The 20,622-nt window shown below is 29.1% G+C and overlaps 2 protein-coding genes across 2 annotated transcripts in view; one reads left to right on the forward strand and one right to left on the reverse strand.

Annotated features, from left to right (window-relative positions):
* The window catches only part of LOC132715012 (uncharacterized), a 35,735-nt gene extending 34,784 nt beyond the window's left edge, over positions 1–951 (reverse strand). The window contains exon 1 of the mRNA XM_060697984.1: positions 793–951. The gene's annotated coding sequence lies outside the window, so the exon portion shown is untranslated. The remainder of the gene's footprint in view (positions 1–792) is intronic.
* A 4,183-nt stretch (positions 952–5,134) lies between these two features.
* Positions 5,135–20,622, forward strand: part of LOC132715013 (uncharacterized) — a 37,366-nt gene continuing 21,878 nt past the window's right edge. The window contains exons 1-3 of the mRNA XM_060697985.1: positions 5,135–5,931; positions 17,330–17,475; positions 19,865–20,105. Of these exons, the coding sequence (XP_060553968.1) occupies positions 5,889–5,931; positions 17,330–17,475; positions 19,865–20,105 (430 nt within the window). The 5' untranslated portion in view covers positions 5,135–5,888. The remainder of the gene's footprint in view (positions 5,932–17,329; positions 17,476–19,864; positions 20,106–20,622) is intronic.

Consider the following 20,622-nt stretch of genomic DNA (forward strand, 5'->3'; position numbering starts at 1 on the left):
AACACATTTTTGTGTGGCTATAATATCGAATAAGAGCAAAACCGTATTTAGCCTTTTGTAAGAAGAGTTTTGTATTTTCGTAATAATTTAAACCTTTCATGGTTTAAGAAATATCTAATCGTAAATCTTGGAAAATTTAATGAAAAAAAAATGTTTAAAAAGTATTTTTTACCAATCGTTTTCTTTTTAATATATTCTATAAATTTGTAATTATTATGTGACACTTTTCTATTATAATAAGCTACAGTTGCTATTTTATTTTAATTATTATACATTCATTTCATTAGGTTCTTCATTCTTACTCAGATTCACATCTACTATATGGTTCATATGTCACAAAAATTTTTATTCTGAAAGCGGCAATACTAAGTCCATTATACGCATCTAATAAACAATTAATTGAAATATAATTAAAAACTAAAAGATATATTTATATTTTGTTTGAATAAAGAAAGAAATAAAAAGAAAGAAAAAAAAGAAGACAAAAACAACTTTTATTGGAAATTCTATTTTTAGAATCAATATCCGTGTTCTCTCGTATTATATAATTTCTATGGATATAATATTCAAACATCAAAAATAGACTTAAATTTACCCAAAATAATGATATCAATATATTTTTTTCTTTTAATTGTTGTTGTTTTCTTGCTAATCAAATTATTTAATAACTTCTTGAACGTGATTTTCTTTATTTTTAATCGTTTTATATCCATTTCATTTAAAATTCACCATAAAATGGTAAAGGAATATGATTTCAAAAGTTGCATGAATGAATTTATTTTCTTTACAAACCTTTGGCTTGGAATTATTCCAAATTAAAAAAAAATCCCCAAACACTTATACTTTTTTCCCTGTCAGCGAATCCAGTGCTTTCACGGTATCAACTGACTTATAGTTTCATATTCTATTGCCCGAGGCGTCATTTCAACATGTCGTAAGCTGTATTATATTCTTCTTACGTTTTCTCAGCTGTCAGAACTTGATGGATGTACGTGTTAACGTTCGTGTATTGATGTGACTACCAAACGTTACGTCAACGTCGTGTAGGACATATACACATTATTGTATCAAAATACACATGGTAAAAGTATTGTTTCCTAAATTTAATTTTATTTTCACTGAAAGATTATATTTTTCTCAGCGTGACGGTAAAAAATAATGAGTGTATTACAATTTTTGTTGCATTTCATTACGTACACAGATTCATAAACACTAATGTACCCTTTTGTGCTATAACATCATCAGAAGTCAAATGTTGTTGTTTAACGATATTTTTTAACTTAAAATAAATAATTTTCTGTTAAAACCTACATAAAATAAAAAGTACACATGTTTATAAATATTTTATGACACAATAGACAAAGTTTTCATGCATGCTTTATTTTTCAGTATAAAATTTTTTTATATACAGTATATACATAAATTTTTTAACTTATTTTTGCATTGCATTGCAAGAATATAGAATGCTTGATAGTTCAGACGGGTACCGCTTTTCCGGGTCGTATTTAAGGGTAAGTACAGTGTATGCTAAATATTTCGCATATATACAGTTATAAATTGAACATATATTTCCCTATGCAAAAAGTATATGATAGTTTCACCTTTGACTTTTTCCACACATGTTGGCTGAATGAATGAAACGCGATAAAAACATGATAAAATATATGAATTAAATAAAGAAGTTCTATTTGATAAATAAAACATAATATCAAAATTTGGCTGCTCATGTAATCATTTCCCATTAGATATGTATTTTGATTTGGAAGCAAATTTATCAAATTAACAATATATGTATGTTAACCTAACAAGTGGTCTATAATGTATTGGATGTCTACTAAATTTAAATAGAAATGGCCACCAATTTATCACAACTATTAGTCAATGTTCAAAACCTCAGAACTTCAATCGATCTAAATTAGTCAGACTATGGTCCTTGTATGATATTTGTCCGATAGATATAGGCAACATTATAAAGGATTGTCGTTTCAATAGGTATTTATTAGTATAATTCACCGTTGAAAACTCATTGCAAACATTGAAAACTTCCGAATCATCCCTCTTGTAAAATATTTTATAGCATTGTATTGTAACTGTTATCGTTTGAATGCATTAATTTTTTCAAATGTATTAATTTTAATAAGTACAATTCTTTCCTTTTAAGCCATAACTTTGATATCAAATGCAGCATTTAGATAATGTTTGATACGCATGTTGAAAAAAAAAAAATAATAATAAAATAAAAAAAAAAAAAAATAAATAGCTCCCCCCCCAAAAAAAAAAAAAACAACAACAAAAAAACAAAAAAACAAACAAACAAACAACAACAAAAAACAACAAACAACAACAACAGAAAACGGGACTGTGGGTGGATAAAATTAAAAAAAAAATGTTACAGTTAATAAACTGTTAATTTGTTCAATGATGTAGTGTACTTTTGTAATATTTCAGCGACGCAACTCCTCTGTTAAGTAAGGCACTTTGATCATTGACGAAACAATTAAAACATCATGCATCCTGTTTAGTTTAACAACATACATAGTATACATAGGTTATGTATAGTAAAACAATTCATTCGCTTCGAAGTGATATCTTACAACATTGTCGTTGTAAGGAACAAGTACAAAAGTCTCAATCAATGCAACATTCAATACATCAATACATCTGCAATACATCAATACATTTAGTGTGTTTTTTTTCAACTTTCGTGACTGTTTTTAAAAAATAGTGCATTTGTAACCATATGTTACTTTCCTTTTTTTTTGCACAATCCTTTACTGTAATGTGTGATTGTGTATTATATTGTCATAGTTCATGGGACAAATACTAATGACTTGTTTGTTGAATCATTCGAAACCATCATTTATGTAAGAAAAAAGTACAAAAAGGTTAGGAATCTACCGCTGTGCTAAACACTACTTAAATATGCTGGGAGAACCATATGTTTATATTTTGCTTTTTTGTTTAATCTGTGAGATATTATGCATATATAGATGAGAAGTTATATCACCATTGCTGATTCAAGTGAGTCCATGTGTGGAGACATAAAAAATCTAGAAAAGAGACCATCTCTCGAGAGCAAGTAAAAGAACATTTATAAAGTGAATATTGCAGTCTTGGTTTAATTGGGGTTGTGCATGAGAGGTAATGGAAAGTACAATGTCTCATGCACCCTAACACCGGCTGAAGCAGTATTCAACCTTCATCATAATGAAAGATTGGTATAAATGAATTAATGATGAAGAAGGACTAGAAATATAACCACACTGGCGTGATATACGAGGCAACCTTTTACAAAATTTAATATCAGTCTATTCTAGAGTGTATAGACAGCTTAAGAACACAGAAGATAATGTTAACTGACCCACCGTTTCTGATCGAGTACGTGTACATAATTCTGCTTTGTTCAAGTGCTATTACAAACTCTACTTTTTGTAAAGGGTATAAATTATTACATTGTATGTTAGTTGAAATGGAAACTATTTTTTTATTCAATCTGAAAAAGTTGTTATTAAAAATTTGTTTTTATTTACAAAATGTATAGAAAGATATAAATATATGTAAGGAAAACAACTCCTCCGCAAAGAAGTATTGAAAGTAGTGTTAGAGTTATTAAATGCTTGCTTTGCGAGCTGAAAAGAATGCTATGTTTAACATTGAAAACAATTTATCGACAAACTTATTTGCTAAAATAGTTAAATTTTGTTTTAAAGTTACAACATAGATCATTAGCAAAAGAGCGATGCATTTCTGTTAAAATGTATGTAATGGTGAATAAGGAGATTTAATCATTACATTCAATGTCAACCGGTGCTAGAGGGCGTGACTGGTAAACATGCATTACAACTTTACGGTCCATATTTTTTTTATCTGAACCTGAAAATAAAAACAACAACAACACATAACACACAAAAACTATTCATGTAGTGTAGGTTAAGCATTATATGTTTCCTTTTAATATTTCTATGATTTTCTTTCAATTATATAGGCGTCTCTGTAATTCAGTGGCTTTCTCAAAGATATTTTAGTTACTGTTAGACAAAGACACTTTTACATGTGGTCCCTCCTATACACAATATGCAGTTGTTATTTTTTGTAAATAATTCATTTAAAACAATTAGAGCTTGTCTGATCAGATCTTTTGTATTGCATATTTTATGACACTAAATTGACTTGTATCAGGAAAGCACTACTTATTGATTGATCTATAGAGGAAGTTACTTTCAAATGAATGTCTTTGAGGGGAGCGATGGCCTAATGATTAAGGTGTCTGCCTCTCAACCCAGGGATCATGGCTTCGAGCCATAATCGGGTCACGACCATGTTTCTTCATATGACACCAGTACTGGTTGGTTCCAGGTAGCGGACTCGAAAGTGATTAATATAAGTTGCAAGAACTTGTTTCGCAATCAAGCTAAAATAAATATGTTTAAACCAATGTCTTTGAGCATTATTCATCTTTCTACAAATTTAAATATGCACCACGGGCTTACAGAGGTATATTTTACTAGTATAGCGATATATATTACTACATACTCGTATAATATATATAAATGATACAACATATGGCAACTTCATTAGTGACAGATTTTATTAGCTTGGTCTAGAGTGTTGTCCACGTTTGTCTATTAACCATGATATTGTTTAAAGTTTTAATCGCAAGCGGATTTTTTTCTGATGCATCTATCTGCGCATGAATACGGAAGTTGTCAGAAGTGACCGGGACAATATTTTTCTATATCTGGCACTACGAGATAACTGGAAAGCTTGGTTACTTTTATATATTTACTGTATTTTCATTCCATAGTAAAGGCATGATATCATATCCAAACTATTACTTTGAATAATTTATATTTCGCCTTTTTGCATGATTGAACTTATCAATTATTAATCCACGCTAACAAGTGATATATGCATGCTATGCTCTCGTAAACCTGTGCGATCTTTAAACTATAAAAAATAGTTTAATGGCAAATAAAAATATTGACTGTTCTTTCAATAACAATGCATTCTTTTGAAAAACAAATGCCATACATTGCATATTTCATGTATCGATCCTTTTTGGATACACTCTGTAACTTCCTATTGCAGGCAGTCACGTGACAGAAGAATCAAATTTCCGAGTCTCTTTTTATGTATACCCGTTTTAAAAGTTTGAGGTTGACACTATTGTTATATCGGACATTTTTTACTACCTTACGTTAAGTGTGTCTATTGGAAGAACTATTGTTACGGTTGTGGTAGTGTTAAAAACAGTAAAATCTTGTAATGGAATGTAGGTTTATGACAGACCAAGCGCTTTAGAGATAGGAATTTATTGCCTTTTTAATGGAAATCTGAAATTGTAAATGGAATTACCTGAAATAAAGTAAAAACACGATTAAACAGTTTATACGTTTTATTTAAATAGCACCATCACAATCTCTGTATAATGAATAAAAGATATTAAACAGTGCTTTTTATCGCATGTTCTTACAAGTATAATATTTTACAAAGGACAAAAAGTGATACATTGTTTCGGATAAACAGGTGTTTTAAGACGCTGAAAAGGATTGTATTACTTTAAATTGTAAATTTTTAACTCTTTTGTAACATAAAACTCGAATCACTTTTATGAATCACCTTGTAGTAGGAAGTTAACATATCACACAAAAATTAGCGACATTTTAGGAAAAGTACAGGGTGTGGCATTCTGTTTATTTAGAGAGTGATTTTCTTATAGTCTTAAAGTTTAAAGTGTTGTATACAAAAATCGAAAAATTGAGTTTTGTCAGTAGACACTTCAGATGATATAATGGTGTAATCAATAATAATTTCTGTGAAAAATTGTACACGTTATAAACAACAATTGTTGAATTATCTGTTGAAAAGCAGGATCGATTATAGTAGAAATGTTAACCTTTACATTATTGACGGTATTTGCTGTACTCTTAGGTACGTATAAATATATATTTTACATTATAGTTTTTTTTTCATTGAAAGGTTCTGAAAAAAATATCGCCTTACTGTTTGGTTCATGAAGTCAAAGTACTCGTATATACATTGTATTTGTCACATCAGAGGAATTCATGCATACTACATTAGTTATTACATTTGTAATGCAATTTACAATGTAATATTTATGTACAAATTAAAAGAGATATAATTTACATGACGTTTGAATGAAGTTAACACTTTAAGTCATCGTATATGACAGCAATTAAAACTTTGTAGCATTGTAACATTGGCGAATATGTTAAAACATGTAAAATGCTGATAGAGTTCAATATACATATGTTCGTAATTCAATGGATATAAATAAACTGTAGAAGAGTGAATAGGTTCTTTAATTTCGTTTACAGTATAAAATGCTATACTACACAATTAGTAAGACGTGGTGATAAATGGAAAGATAATAATGTGTGATGTGTATAGATAAATGATAATAAAATCTTACTTTACTATATATTCGAATATGATGTAATTAAATCTTACTGTACTGTAAATTCGAATACGATGTAATAAAATCATACAGTACTGTAAATCCGAATATGATGTAATAAAATCTTACAGTACTATAAATTCGAATATGATGTAATAAAATCTTACTGTACTATAAATTCGAATATGGTGCAATAAAAACTTATACATGTAGTACTATAAATTCGAATACGAAGTAGTTAATATTATTGTACAATGAATTCAAAAACGGTGTAATATAAAATGGAAAATGCATAAATGCAAATGGAAATGTCACTGTTGTATACATGTAGTAGATCATGCATTGTCTGGGCCTGAAGCCTTTTTCATACCTGTATTATTTTATAGCTTATTTATTGCTATTTAATGCTATTTATATCTCATGGAATATCAAGGCCTACATTATTCATAAATTTGTTAACACTATAGATTTTATCAGTATCTTATATTTTTAGCATTCTAAAAACCTAGTTTTTTTTCTCTGTTATGAATGTATCGAAAATAAATGTATATTTTGTATAAAACTGTTACACGTACATGTGTATAATATCAAGCCAAACAACAAATTATCTCGGCATCAGAATTTCTATATTGAAATCATTGCAATGTTTATTTATTATGATTACTCATCATTATGTAATGAGATGCTCTTTTTTAAGTAACAATATTAGAGAAGCTGCACTGAGGTTCAAAGGCCTTAAAACATAAAATTTGATTAGATCAACGGGGATACTTATGACAGAAAGAAAGCATAAGATAATTAATAAATCTACTAAAAACAATATAGAAAATCTTATTTTCAGCTGTTTATGGTATGATTTGAGTGAAAAATGTTGCAACGCTTTTCTATTCTGTCACAACTGAAATTATTATTCTGGAAAAAACCGAGTGAGCGAATAATCTAAAATTTCAAAAACACATTACTTTTTTTACCTTCATCGAATAGAACATCAATCTCGAAAAATTGTTTCCAGTTCCGTCATGTCAAAAAAACCTCAGTGGCGTCCCTTTAAAGTGTCGATCAGTTATGTTCTGTTCTGTACTAGTCTGATATTACTATTAAGCAATTAATTAACTGTTGCATCGGTCCATGTTAGATGATAGTTAACCACATCGGTCCATGTTAGATGATAGTTATCTATGTCAAGATGTACAACGAGTGATTGTTTGCATCAAAATCAATGAGTTGACAAGTTCCAATAATGGCGTTACCCTTATTACCTTTGTTCAATAATCATTACAATAAAAGAACTGTAAAGAAAGATCAATTCCCACTTTCAATGTAAGATTTAGCTTGACCAAGTACATCTTTTCCATATATACATAGCTTTTTTTTTATAGAGACAGTTACGTAGCAACGCAGATACCTATCTTAATCTGTATTTTTTTTTAAATTATATACTTATCGATTAAATATTGCAAAAATATTGATGAAATAAAATACATGTACATATTTTCATTTTCCATATTTTACTGTATTAAAATTATTTTTCATTGCAAGCATATTTTCCGTATTTTCACTAGTGTCTTGCCATAAATTCAGCCAATGAACAAAATTAAAAAGAAATCTGCTAAACGTATGGTGAAATAAATAGGAAAAATATATGATTAACAAAAAATCAAGTTCTGTTCTATAAGTACAGTTTTAACTTTCATCTTATGGTATTAAAATTATCATATTTCACTTGTGGCTTTGCCGCTTGTGAAAATATTTATTTTCTTACCACTCGATCAAAATAAAACAAACTTGAATGTCCACTATTTTTATAGCTTACATAGTATCGTAACTTTAATTTCTGGTTTTCTTGTCTGAATAAAAAGTTCATTATGCATTTTAACATCTTCGCTAATGTTACAATGCTACACAGTTTTAGTTGTTGTCATATATGTTGACTTATATTATATTATGTTGACTTCATTCAAGCGTACTGTTGAAATTTTACTCAAATTACGATAAATATCTAAACAACAATATCAAATTTCATGACCATGGTGGTAATCCATTAGATGTTTATATGCTTTTACAGAGATTTTTTAAAAAAAAAGGAAATAATTTATATGAGAGATACTACATACAGAGGAATTTATGTTTTATCTTTGTTGAACAAACGGTAAACGACCAAATGGTATACATTTATATTAATGTTGTTAATTTACTCTAATCTATTTTGCCCAATTTTTGTCTCTTTATTAGAATGACATTATACTTATTTTTGCATTGTCAAGCGGAACTGAATTGACTTTATATTTCAAAAGATTGACTGTTATAATGGTAACTTGCCCACTGTTGACAATGGAACATAATTAGGATAAATAAAAAATCCCCTTAAATATAAAAAGACTGACCCACTCTTTTTGATAAATTGAACGTTACAGGTGAATTCCAATGTATATTTACAGAAATTTCATTGGGCCATGTGAGTTATTAATCTTTAATGCAAAATGAATTATTAAATTGAAAGGAGGTATATTAAAATGTAAACCTATTTTTGACTTTCATCTGTACTCTTTGATGGGTATAATGTCACTTGAACAATTCAATGATATGTTATATATTTTTATAAAATAGAATCTTTTTTGTTAGACACCTGTCAGGGGACATTTAGATCTTGACATAAAAGGAAGCCTCCAGATGATCCTAATATAAAAAACATATTTAAAACATCTTAAGACTCGATTGAATGATTTATAAACCCCACATCTATAGGCTAACATTGTTACACACTACCAGTATGATTTAAGCGTTAATATACGATCTTTTTGTTAACAGTTCGTTACTGCCTAATAACATACCTGACGGATTTTGCAGTATCGTATGGCAACTTTAATCAATTTAAAGCACTCGCTCACAGGAGTGAATTTTTCATGATTTGATTTTTTGTTTGGTTCGAGCTTTACACAACGTATCTTAATGTAGATTTATTTTGACATGCGCAAAGTTACGATACACAAGTAGGTGTATTATAACGTTTTGTGTATAATACTAATATTCAATATCATGCAATAACTCAGCAGTAAGCATGTTGATGTATATCATATTATATAGTCCATTTATTATAATTAATTACAAATGATCAGTTCAACCCTTAAAAATTACTGAATAAAAGGTGATGATCCACTTACGTGTTTAAAACTTAGGAATAGAAAAGGAAATAATACTTAATATATGCTATTTTTAAACAACGTTCGGTCTTTTTTGCACAAAGCTCGTATTTTATTTTAAACTAAACCTCATTAAGCATACATACTTACAGAGAGCGTAAAAGCGTACAGGAATTATGCCGGAAGTATTGCTATGCCCAGTAGGTAGAGTAAGTTTTATATATCCAAATATATTAACGGAAATAAATATCTTAAATTGAGTTTTCATTTGTAAAAAATAATATGCATTATTTATGCCGGTGTCTCGTACTGCTCGCCATACATTTACAAATGTTACTATAATATTTATGCCTATAATCTGAAGATGGCAACAGTTATTATACATATCACAGTAGCAAACCGATCAAATATTTTCAAATACATATGCAAATAAGGCCAATGAGAGGTCAAAATGTTTACCTACGGTCAAAATATTTGTTTAAAATAAGATCACCGTTTTATCAATTTATCAATTTATCCGATACAAACTTTGGAGAGGATAAGCTATGTCACTGAATAGAAGAATTCACGCATTGCCATCATTGATTTCTTTTTGCTAGGGTCTGTGTTTAACAAATGGTGACTATGAAAGACCCGAACCGTTTGAAGCTTTTGCATTGCCATTAATTAGTTGCAAAAAAGACGTGCATTATTAAAGAAATTTAATGAATCGATGTATTAGTGCAGCTTCTTTGAAAAGTTGCGAATAATTAAATCAATCATTAAATCATAAACAACATCAACGGAAAAAGCAGAGACGCGACTAGAACAAGAAATAACCATTAAATTTCTAATAAGGACATGCAACTCGTTCCACTACTGCAGTATATTCCGAATTTCAATGAAAACGAAAGAGGCTTGATTTATGAAAGAATTTGTACTCTTTCTATATATTTGAAAATCACCAATTAATTGCTATTTTATTATTGCGTCAATCAGTTATTTTACTTGAAATTACATGTAAAGAAGTGGAAGAGAAGTTCAAACTCTTATTATGAATAAGCCTGTTATTTTCTTCACAATTTTTCGTGCAATAGTTTTATATGTATTATATTTTGCAGTTTATAAGATTTTATTGCATATTTTAAAAACCACAATAAATCTACAAAATCTTTCCAATTTTCCATTAACTAACAACAATTTGAAATATTTCTTACGCCAAAATCCATTCAAATAGGCGGTACAAAAAGCTGTTTACGCATTGAGTCTGTTCAATTTACTCCTATGATAAATACTTCCTGGTCTTTTTGCAATAATTGTAATATGACCTTGAAATAAAATTTCAAATTAGGTCTTGTCTGGGCATGTTGTAATTGTAAATTGCGCCAAGCGTCTTATAAAGTGAAATATTTGTTGGTTTTGTAATTTGGGACGTTATTGGCAGTTGCTCTTCGCATCAGTCTTGAAAAGAAAGAAAGATAAAACAAGCATCAAAAGTTGTGTTTACGCTACATACAAGACACGTCATTTAGATATGTTCACAGAACAGTAGAATTGTTAAGAACATAGAACTGTGAACAGTATGTTCACAGAAATTTAATGTGATAGTTGATTGTTACGTTTGTTTATCTAATCGTATTTTACCCTTTGGAATTCATGTCTGTATTTGCTGCACCAATCGATACATAAATAGTGGTCACGTCAAATATTTCTGCAGTTTTCATCCCAATTTAAAACTTTATTGTTAAAATTGTATAATACAGGATAAAGTGTTTTATGATTTAACCAATGTTAAACTAAATGACTGTAATAACCTTTGAAGAACGGCACTTTGACTAAGTAAAAAATGCATGTAGGGTAATAGTAATAATAACAATTGAAACGTTAAACAGGTGGATGACCCATTTGTGACGGTTAGGTTTGGTACTATTGACCATTTCACCTTTATCGAATTTATTTAATTTCATGTTTATCAAATACTACATTGGAACATACTTTAAATAACAGTTTGACACTAGCAAGAAATTCTCAAATGGTCAACACTTAATTCAACTGTAAACATGGTAAATTTGAAGCGTACGAGTTCTGAAAATCGATCGTTATATTGATATTTGTTTATTGAAAATTACATAAAAGGATATAAACTATATAATCGATGACAAACAGACGCTACTGTGCGAAAAATGATCAGGATAAACGTTCACTCTCTAGTAGTTATATGTTTTTAATAATTGGTTCAATTAATTGGAAACGCAGTGATGTTATTGAAAATATTTGTGATGATTTCAACGCTAACAGCAAGTATGCCACTTATTATTTATGAATAATCTATTAATACATAATCTATGATATTTTAAAATATTGCGTTCCGAAGAATTATTGATGATTTAAAAAACAACAACAAATATATCGCGTCAGCGTCAAATAAGATTACACTTTATGTTTATGTTAAAAAGCCTAGTAACAAGTACGCATCTGTAAAGTATTTCATTGCCTTTGATCTTCTTTTAACTTGTTTATTGCCTTTTCCTGATCAGCGTTCATTGTAACGGCATGACTTAATTCCAGTTTAACATGCAAGATATTTTATTATGTTGATTTATGTCAGTCAGACAAACCTTATACACTGGTATGTTAGAAGTTCATATTTTCTATGTAAGTTTCCAAATATATATTGATAAATCGTGGGCAAAAATCTTTTAAAAAACAATTTTAATTGCAAATGATGTTTAAGTCAGAGACTTTTTATCCATATGCATTTGCTAAGACAGATCCATATCTGATTGGGATCTTGTCTAGAATAAATGATGAAAAGAGACGGCTTTGCAAATAAAATCGAAGTAGGATTTGCCAATATAATGTTTTGATATATTTACGAATTTGTTAATCAACAGATTAAAAGTTATAACTTTGAAATTGGATTATGCACTAATGCACTATTATGACGTGAAAGGTCATTCTCCTAAATAAATGTTGTATTTTCTCCGACTAATCCGTTTAACACATATTATGATTGTTTAAGGCTCGTCTAGTATTTTAAAGTATATAAGTATTGTTTATTTTACTTTATAATCAGTCATGTTATGATAAATTTAGATACAGTATGCATTCAAACTATACGCACAAATCAACTGAGTACATGGAAGGAATTGATTCCCATTTTGAAAGCCTACAATTGAATTTAATTTGGTAGATCGCATTAACTGTATGTGATGAATGCTAAACATATTACATCTTTTATCAATTAACATAAATTATGTTAATGTTATTAAATTTGTAAATAAAATGATTAAAGTTCAAGACCAATCTATATTTAGCTTTGTCAACACATACAATAATTTGCACCCATACTAGGATTATTATTATACATCTATCTAAAGTAAAGATTTCTTTTTCTGTATTAAGGATAAAATATTTAATAATCCCACGGTCGTCAAATGTATTAAAATGTTTGAGACAAAACAAGATTTTCAGTTTCATTTTTATCTATCCAACTTTTTATTTCATTTATTAACACATCCTAAATTAAACAATATATCTATCCAGTCCGTCTTTAGAAAACAGGGACCAAGAGATAAAACATTCTTTGTCAACAGTTTAAAGTCAGATCAGATTGCATTTACTTGCATTCTTAACAAACAATATTCTGTGGATAATGTTCTTGAAATATATTTGTTTTGAAATTCTATACTTTTTTTCGTTCAAACTATGGTACCCTCATTACGCAAATTCAGTAAAAGGAAGGTTTAACACATACTAGGAAAATGATCCATGTGAACATAAATATCTATGGAAGTGCATTGTTAAACAAATGCATTACTTCTGAATCAAACCGAACCTGTAACATTTTCAATTTTCCCGTTTTTGGGCGTTCTTTAATTTTCCCGTTTTGGGGCGTTCTTTAGGCGTTCCATTTTTCTCTATATTATTTTGAAATTTTTGAATGGCAAAATCATTATTATAAATGTTAGCATTTTTCAAAACGTCAGAATGCAGTCAAATGATCGGTTTCAACTTTAACAATAGATAAACATTCATAATATTGCAATGACAATGTCTGTTTAAATATGCATATTTATGAACTACCAAACCCAATTCTTACTTGAGAGAAGTTTTATGTTATAACAGGAAAAATCTTATCGGAAATGGTCATCTATCGGATAATATACAAAAGACATGTTTATACTACTTTAACCGTTCAACTTTTCAATGTCTACTACTGTACACCGGCTTAAACGGACAGTAGTAAACAAATTGTTAACTTTTAGAATTTTAATCAAAAACATGCCCATCCATAGATCCAAGTTTTAACTACGGACAAATATTTGATAAGTCTGTTATAATCGTTTAATAAGTATATTATTGCTGACTAATGATTGCACATGCATGTATTTAAATGCAAATAAAAGATACGGTGTGCATGCGAGTGTGCGTGATTTTACGGTCGCCACTTATTGGAGACGAGTTAAAAATCATTTAAGCATTTCTTATGTACCATTTTAAGTTAAGTTTCACATATTATTATATTTAGTACAATTTTGTAGCTCATCTTTTAGGCTAAATATTTAACACATGCATCAATGTTTATATCTTTATACTTTACGTAAGTCATAAAAAGAGTACTTTTAGTAACTTAACATTTTACATAAATTTTTACAAGGTAAAATAACCAAATCTGATGCTTTTGCGCTTCCTTATGTTAAAATAACGTGAAAAAAGGAGAGTCAAATTACACTTAACTTAACCATACCCGTTTTACATGCTTAAAACTTTTTTTGTAGACTCTATATAGTTAATGTTTACTACGAATGAGTTCGTCATGCGAAATAAACCTTTTGTTCGGGTTTGTTTAAATGTTGAAACCTTACAAATATTGTAATAGAATGTTATTTGAGAGATGTCCACGGTGAAATCGATTGTGCTTGAATAAGATTTTAAAATGTATGAATGAAATCACTTTATTTAAGTTGAATGGCCGTCTAAGTTTGGACATGATTTTGATTTTAGTTATACTGAAATAGATTGAAAAATAGATATATTGAGAGAAAAAAATGTGGACTCTTTATTTATCTTCTTGTACTTTACAACTTGTGAAGAATAGAAGCTTTCTTTCATATATATATGTAAAATAAAATGTTTGGGAATATAAACATAAGCGGACATAACAGTGTTAAAAGAAGGGCGTGGCATCAAGCGACAATATAACCCTCTCTAATGGAATATCATTCATTAATTTCAAAGCTTTACTTATGAAAAATTGGATTATCATTATATTCATGGAAAAAATGTAAACGTGAAAGAGTGATTTAAATCTTTGTGAAATATTCTTGAAACTTTCGTAACTTTTTAAGTTTTTGTTTCTATTCGTTTAGAACATTGGACTACATTCCAATTTTCGTGACACTGACATACAAAAATGGCTGTAAATATTTTTAATAAATTGATATATGTTGCTTTATTAACAGGTAGGTTGCAACCGATTCTTAATACAGTTTGGAAATTATCATAATCATTAAACAGTAGTTTAGTATCAGATTTTTAATGCATTTGTATTTTATCAGTTTGAAAATGATAATTATCATTAAACTGTAGTTTAGTTTAAACAACATTTTACTTATAAATGTTTGATTTACATGATATAAATGTTCTATTTACATGGAAAACTATGAATAATTTTACGGATTTAGTAGGAAACGTTGGAAATGTTTTTAAAAAAACTCCCAATGAAATACTTGTTTGTTAAATTTCTATGATTTAAAACATTCTAAACTGGATAAAACACGATTTTTAAAATAAGCCCAAGTTTATGGATGGTTTTTGATTTTACGGTCTGACAATTTTGTCTTCACTTATATCCACCCATACATGTGATTTTATCTTCAGTTACAATCAGCATAGTTTACAATGAAAAGAATAGAGAGGTAAAAAAGATTTGGTCTTAATAGTGGCAATCGATGGACAAGTATTTCAGGGACGAAACAAATTACAATAATTGCTATTGCACGATATACAAATATTTGAATGTACAACTTAATCAAATACTTTAAACAAGGAAATTTCACGTGTAATGTTTAAACTAATATCATTTATATACATTTATTAATGTTAAGCATAAAAGTTTATACATATTTAGTTAAGGTAAAATCGATAAAGTAATTTTTAAGAAAAAGTACACTTATTTTGACACGTATCATTATTTTATAAAGATGTTTTGGCGGGAAAATTATTTTAAACATTCCTTCCGAAATAAGACATTAAAATGCTATGTTATTGTCATATTTAAAACTTTATTAGATTGGGCAAAAGATATACATGAACCACTTACAAGTGTTTCTTGTAAATGTATATACGTGTAAATGTAAGTGTTTAACAAATTTGTTAACCGATATTAAATAGTTATGTAATGAATAACCGTGCTTTGATCTCTATTTATGTAAAAAGCGATTATTCATACCTGTTAAAATATAATATAAAATAATATTTACAAGGATGACTGAATGTAAGATTTTATTACACCTGTGATGTAAGTATTATATTAGAATTATAGCTGTATACTGCACTTATAACTAGACCTTAAATAATAACAGTATTTTACATCCGTCTAGCAACTATGTTAAAAAGGCATCATTATAACAAGCATTTTAAAGCTTCAAAAGCTTATTTAATGCTATATTTCCTTAATTATTAAAATATTATCAAGATTACTAAACCAATTTCTTTAAATCGTATATAAAACTAAATTAAAATGAAGATATATAAATATTGTGTGATAATTTAATAACTTGCTAAGTATTCAAGAAACATGTTTGAGCTCCAAAAATTATGTACATCTTTTTAGTTGTTGGTATAATAATAACCAACACTATATCTTAACCTATCTACTAGGTGGTGGGCTGCCGTTTTTCTTCAAGATATCATTAAAATGTAGCCCAACTACCCTTTCAATGTGACAAGTGCAGATCAAGATCAAACGATACATCAGTGTTTTCTAATCATGATCTGCACTGTTCGCTTATACTGTTAGTATAAATAAGTATACTGTAATTTTCTCTTAAAAAGATAATTGTTTTTGTTCAAGTTAAAAAAATGATAAATTCAATTGAGATATTTAACCTTGTAATAGTTAATATAAGTTAACAGATAGACATTTTTTGCAATGATAACTGCCATGTAAATTTACTTTGCTATGAAATTCAGAACATTATAATGTTGGAATTTATTGTAAAAACCAAATTGCCTCTGGAGAACCTCAGCTATTTATTAAGAATTCTTATACAACCTTTAATATATAGTACTTCTTTTTAAAGGTCGTCAGACTTTGTAAGTTATTAGAATAAACGGAAATTTCAATGTGTTTTTAATGGAGACTGTGATTTTGTAAATGTTAAGAGGGATAAACTCCGCTCAGATCAAAGATTTAGCTTACTTTCCGATAAATAATGAGGATGAAATTGTATAGATTAAAAAAATATATATTATGCTGTTTTCATTATGTCCTTACTGTGAATTACGAAATATAAATGTCATTATTATTACATTGTTCTTACTATTTTCTTACCGTCTCGGAATAATTTTATATAAATATTTCCATGTTTACATATATTTCGAAATAGACTTTAGTATAATATTATACCATTTTGACACAGGTTCTTACCATTTTGTCATTGATTTTATTCATTTTGAGATGGTTTCTCTTAACACAACAATTTGTCACGGTATCAAGATAACTCTATTAATACATATGCAGGATATTTTACGAGAAGGAAATTATATTTTTATAATTTCATTTCAGTTTCTGTGGATGTTGTACATGGAATAAGTTCGAGCGCATGTTATGGTACTCATCCATGTGACTTCTTCTCCATGCAATGTCCGTCAAATCAGGTCATCAAATTGAACAATTTATATGCTGGATATAAAAATACAACCATAAACCCGGTAAGTAAATACTAGATAGATTAGCAATAACGGTATTTAAGAATTTGAAAAAAAAAATTGATGATTATGAATTCTACACTTATCGTTTATACACTTTTAGATTTATTTAATTGATAGCCTTGCAGCCGTCTACTGTATACAAAATCTTTATCGCGATAACTTATGCCATTAGCAAGGTGTCTTTGACATATGGATGTATGTGACATTATAGATTTTTCTAGTGAAGCTCATGAACAGATTCCCAAGATTTTAAATATTGCCTTGTTTCCATTGGCAAAACGTGATTTTCTTTCAGATAAATAATAAAAATATTTCAAAGTATAGATTACTCCCAGACCTTCGGTGCTACTTTGATTTCACAGTAACGCAACATCTTACGCCCCAAAGATTTGAGCAATGTTCAATCTTCAACAATAAATGGAATTAATGATCAAACAGAAACCAAAATTAAAGTAAAGATGTTATTGATGAAATATGGGAAAACTGCTTACAGCCTCCACACACAACTTGACCCCTGCTGTTGAGAGTTTAAAAATTATGGAAAGGGGAAATTCTGTTAATAACCAAATGTTAAAACCAAACATACACGCAAACTTAATTAAACAGAGAATGCACATTCTCCTTTTTATCCATCAATCACGAACGATTTCTATGGAGCAAGGGCGAATCAAATTGAATGGACGCTTTAATCTTCAGAGAAAGGATTCTCAGTAAAAGAACTTCTATAAAAATGAAAAATTCTTGCACATTATTTCACTACTTAAATCATAATTGGCAATATAAATTGATCTGGCTTACTTATAATTAAATAATCGTGCACGTTACAGAGATGATTGACTTAATAAACTGATTGATTGATTGCGTGATGTGCATCGTGCGTCATTTCAAACACAGCGTGATAATACGAGTAGAACTGAATTATTTTCTGCTTCTAAGTATGACACGCAGCCTCTCCCTTGCTTATGTATTGAAAGACTTGATAAGAAAAGAAATTAAAACTTAGACTGATTAGGTAGTTGAAAAAGCAACACAATTAGTGATAACGGTGATGATGATTACCATCGTGATGATAATGATTCTGATGAAGAGGATGATGATAAGTGTTATAATTATGGTAATGGTGACGATGGTGATGATGACAATGATGATGATGATGGTAAAGAAATGATGAATATCATGGTCATCAATAATAATGATAATTGAAAATATCAAATACAAATACAATTATAATGATGATGATGATAATGATAATGATAATATTAAATAATGATGATGTTGAAGAAGAAAAAGAAGATGATGATGTTGGTTACGTTAAAAATAATATGAAACTGAACAGAAAAGCCTGATTTGTCTTATATTATCAAATACTAGTATTATCTTGAGTCAGCGTTTCTTTCAAGGCTGATCTACAAACACGATCGATGCATTGAAATAAATCAACAATAAAACTATTTATTACCTTTGTAACAACATAGCTGTTGTTAATCTACTCATAAAACTAGAATAGTTTATTGTACGCGTTTGGAGAAACAACATAATATTAATTTACACACAGCTACCGTTTGAAAAAAATATCTACTGTATAGAATAGACTATCATAGTTATCTTAAATGAACAAAATTAGATACTATGATGGCATCTGCGAATGTTTTTTAACCGTACCAAAAGTGATCACCTGAACATTCACAATAGGCTCTTTTGAATGTTGCTGAATTTTCATCCTAAATTATAATGGAAAGTTCCAAAAAAGGAAGCTGGGCAAGTTCATTTAAAAATCAGGAGCTGGAGGGTTATTTTCTATTATTTTAATGTTTTGTATTATTTTTTTAACGTTGTAACCTGCTTATGAGATTCTGCTTACAGGCGTGAACGGTGACTTGAATTAGTCGTACAGTCCATGATCAGGATCAATCAAACCTAGTTTTGCAACATTTGGAATTTTCGGTGGCGTTTGACCTTCCTTTTTTAAGTTTTTAACACAATTTAATATGTCGTTATAATTTATAACTTTGGAAGAAATAAGAATTTCAATTTCAAAGACAGAATTTGAGAAAAGTAGAGGTGTGAAATAGAGGCATGTATTGCTTTTATCCTGATTACGTCACTAACTTCCGGTACATATTGTGCATGTATACATCATTGGTATCTAAGATACTTTAAAATATCTATTTTGCAGAAAATAAAAAAAAAACATATCATTTTGTACGTCATAACTATAACAGTGATATTTTTAAGGTCCAGCGAATATAATTACCAGTTATGATATCATTAAAACTAGATATTATAGTATCATTTCATCAATATGTTGAGTTGGATAATTACATAATGTCTAAATATTAATATGTACTTTGTCAATGCAGATAATTTATTTGATTTATTTTTGTTTCAGATCTGTGGAAACGCTGATCGACATTGTGAACTTGAAGCAACATGTTGTTCGTATGCTTCAGGAGGAAATGACATTTTAGAACTTTTAACTTTAGAAAATATTTACCATACGTATACAAACTGTTCTGGTCGACAGAGTTGTACAGACATTCAAGCTAACTGGCAACTGCTCGAAGCAACAGATAACAATGGGGATCTTATTTATTCATCTTTTGTTCAGCTAGAATACGACTGTGAGGACGGTTGGTTTGTTTATATATTTATATATTTGTTTATTTCTTTTTATCTTATTTAGTGTGCATAAAATGCAAAATCTGCGCAGAAGTCAAGGCTTTTTAAATATTTTCAAGAGTAGAAAAAACACCCCAAAGCAAGACTTCGTTTAAACGTCTGCGTTGTGTGTCGAGCAAACCACATATATGATATTTATACAAACTTCATATTTTGTTTGTTTGATTGGATTTTAACATCACACCGACACGGTATATGTCATTTTGGCGACGTTCCAGCTTTACTGGTGGAGGAAGACCTCAGCTACTCTTCCTTGCATTATTTCAGGCATGAACGGGGACCTGAGTAGAACCACCGACGTTCCGAAAGCTAGCTGGATAGCTTCATCACATGTAAGAATCCAAAGTCCCTGTCGGGATTCGAACCCACAGCGGTGAGGGGCAAGTGGTTTGAAGTCAACAACCTGAACCACTCGGCCGCGGACGCCCCAAACTTCATATATTTAGTCTTTAGTCTTAGTATTGTTGG

The sequence above is a fragment of the Ruditapes philippinarum genome, unplaced genomic scaffold (genome assembly GCF_026571515.1).
Source record: "Ruditapes philippinarum isolate M1 unplaced genomic scaffold, ASM2657151v2 ctg173_1_1_1_1, whole genome shotgun sequence".
Taxonomy (NCBI): domain Eukaryota; kingdom Metazoa; phylum Mollusca; class Bivalvia; order Venerida; family Veneridae; genus Ruditapes; species Ruditapes philippinarum.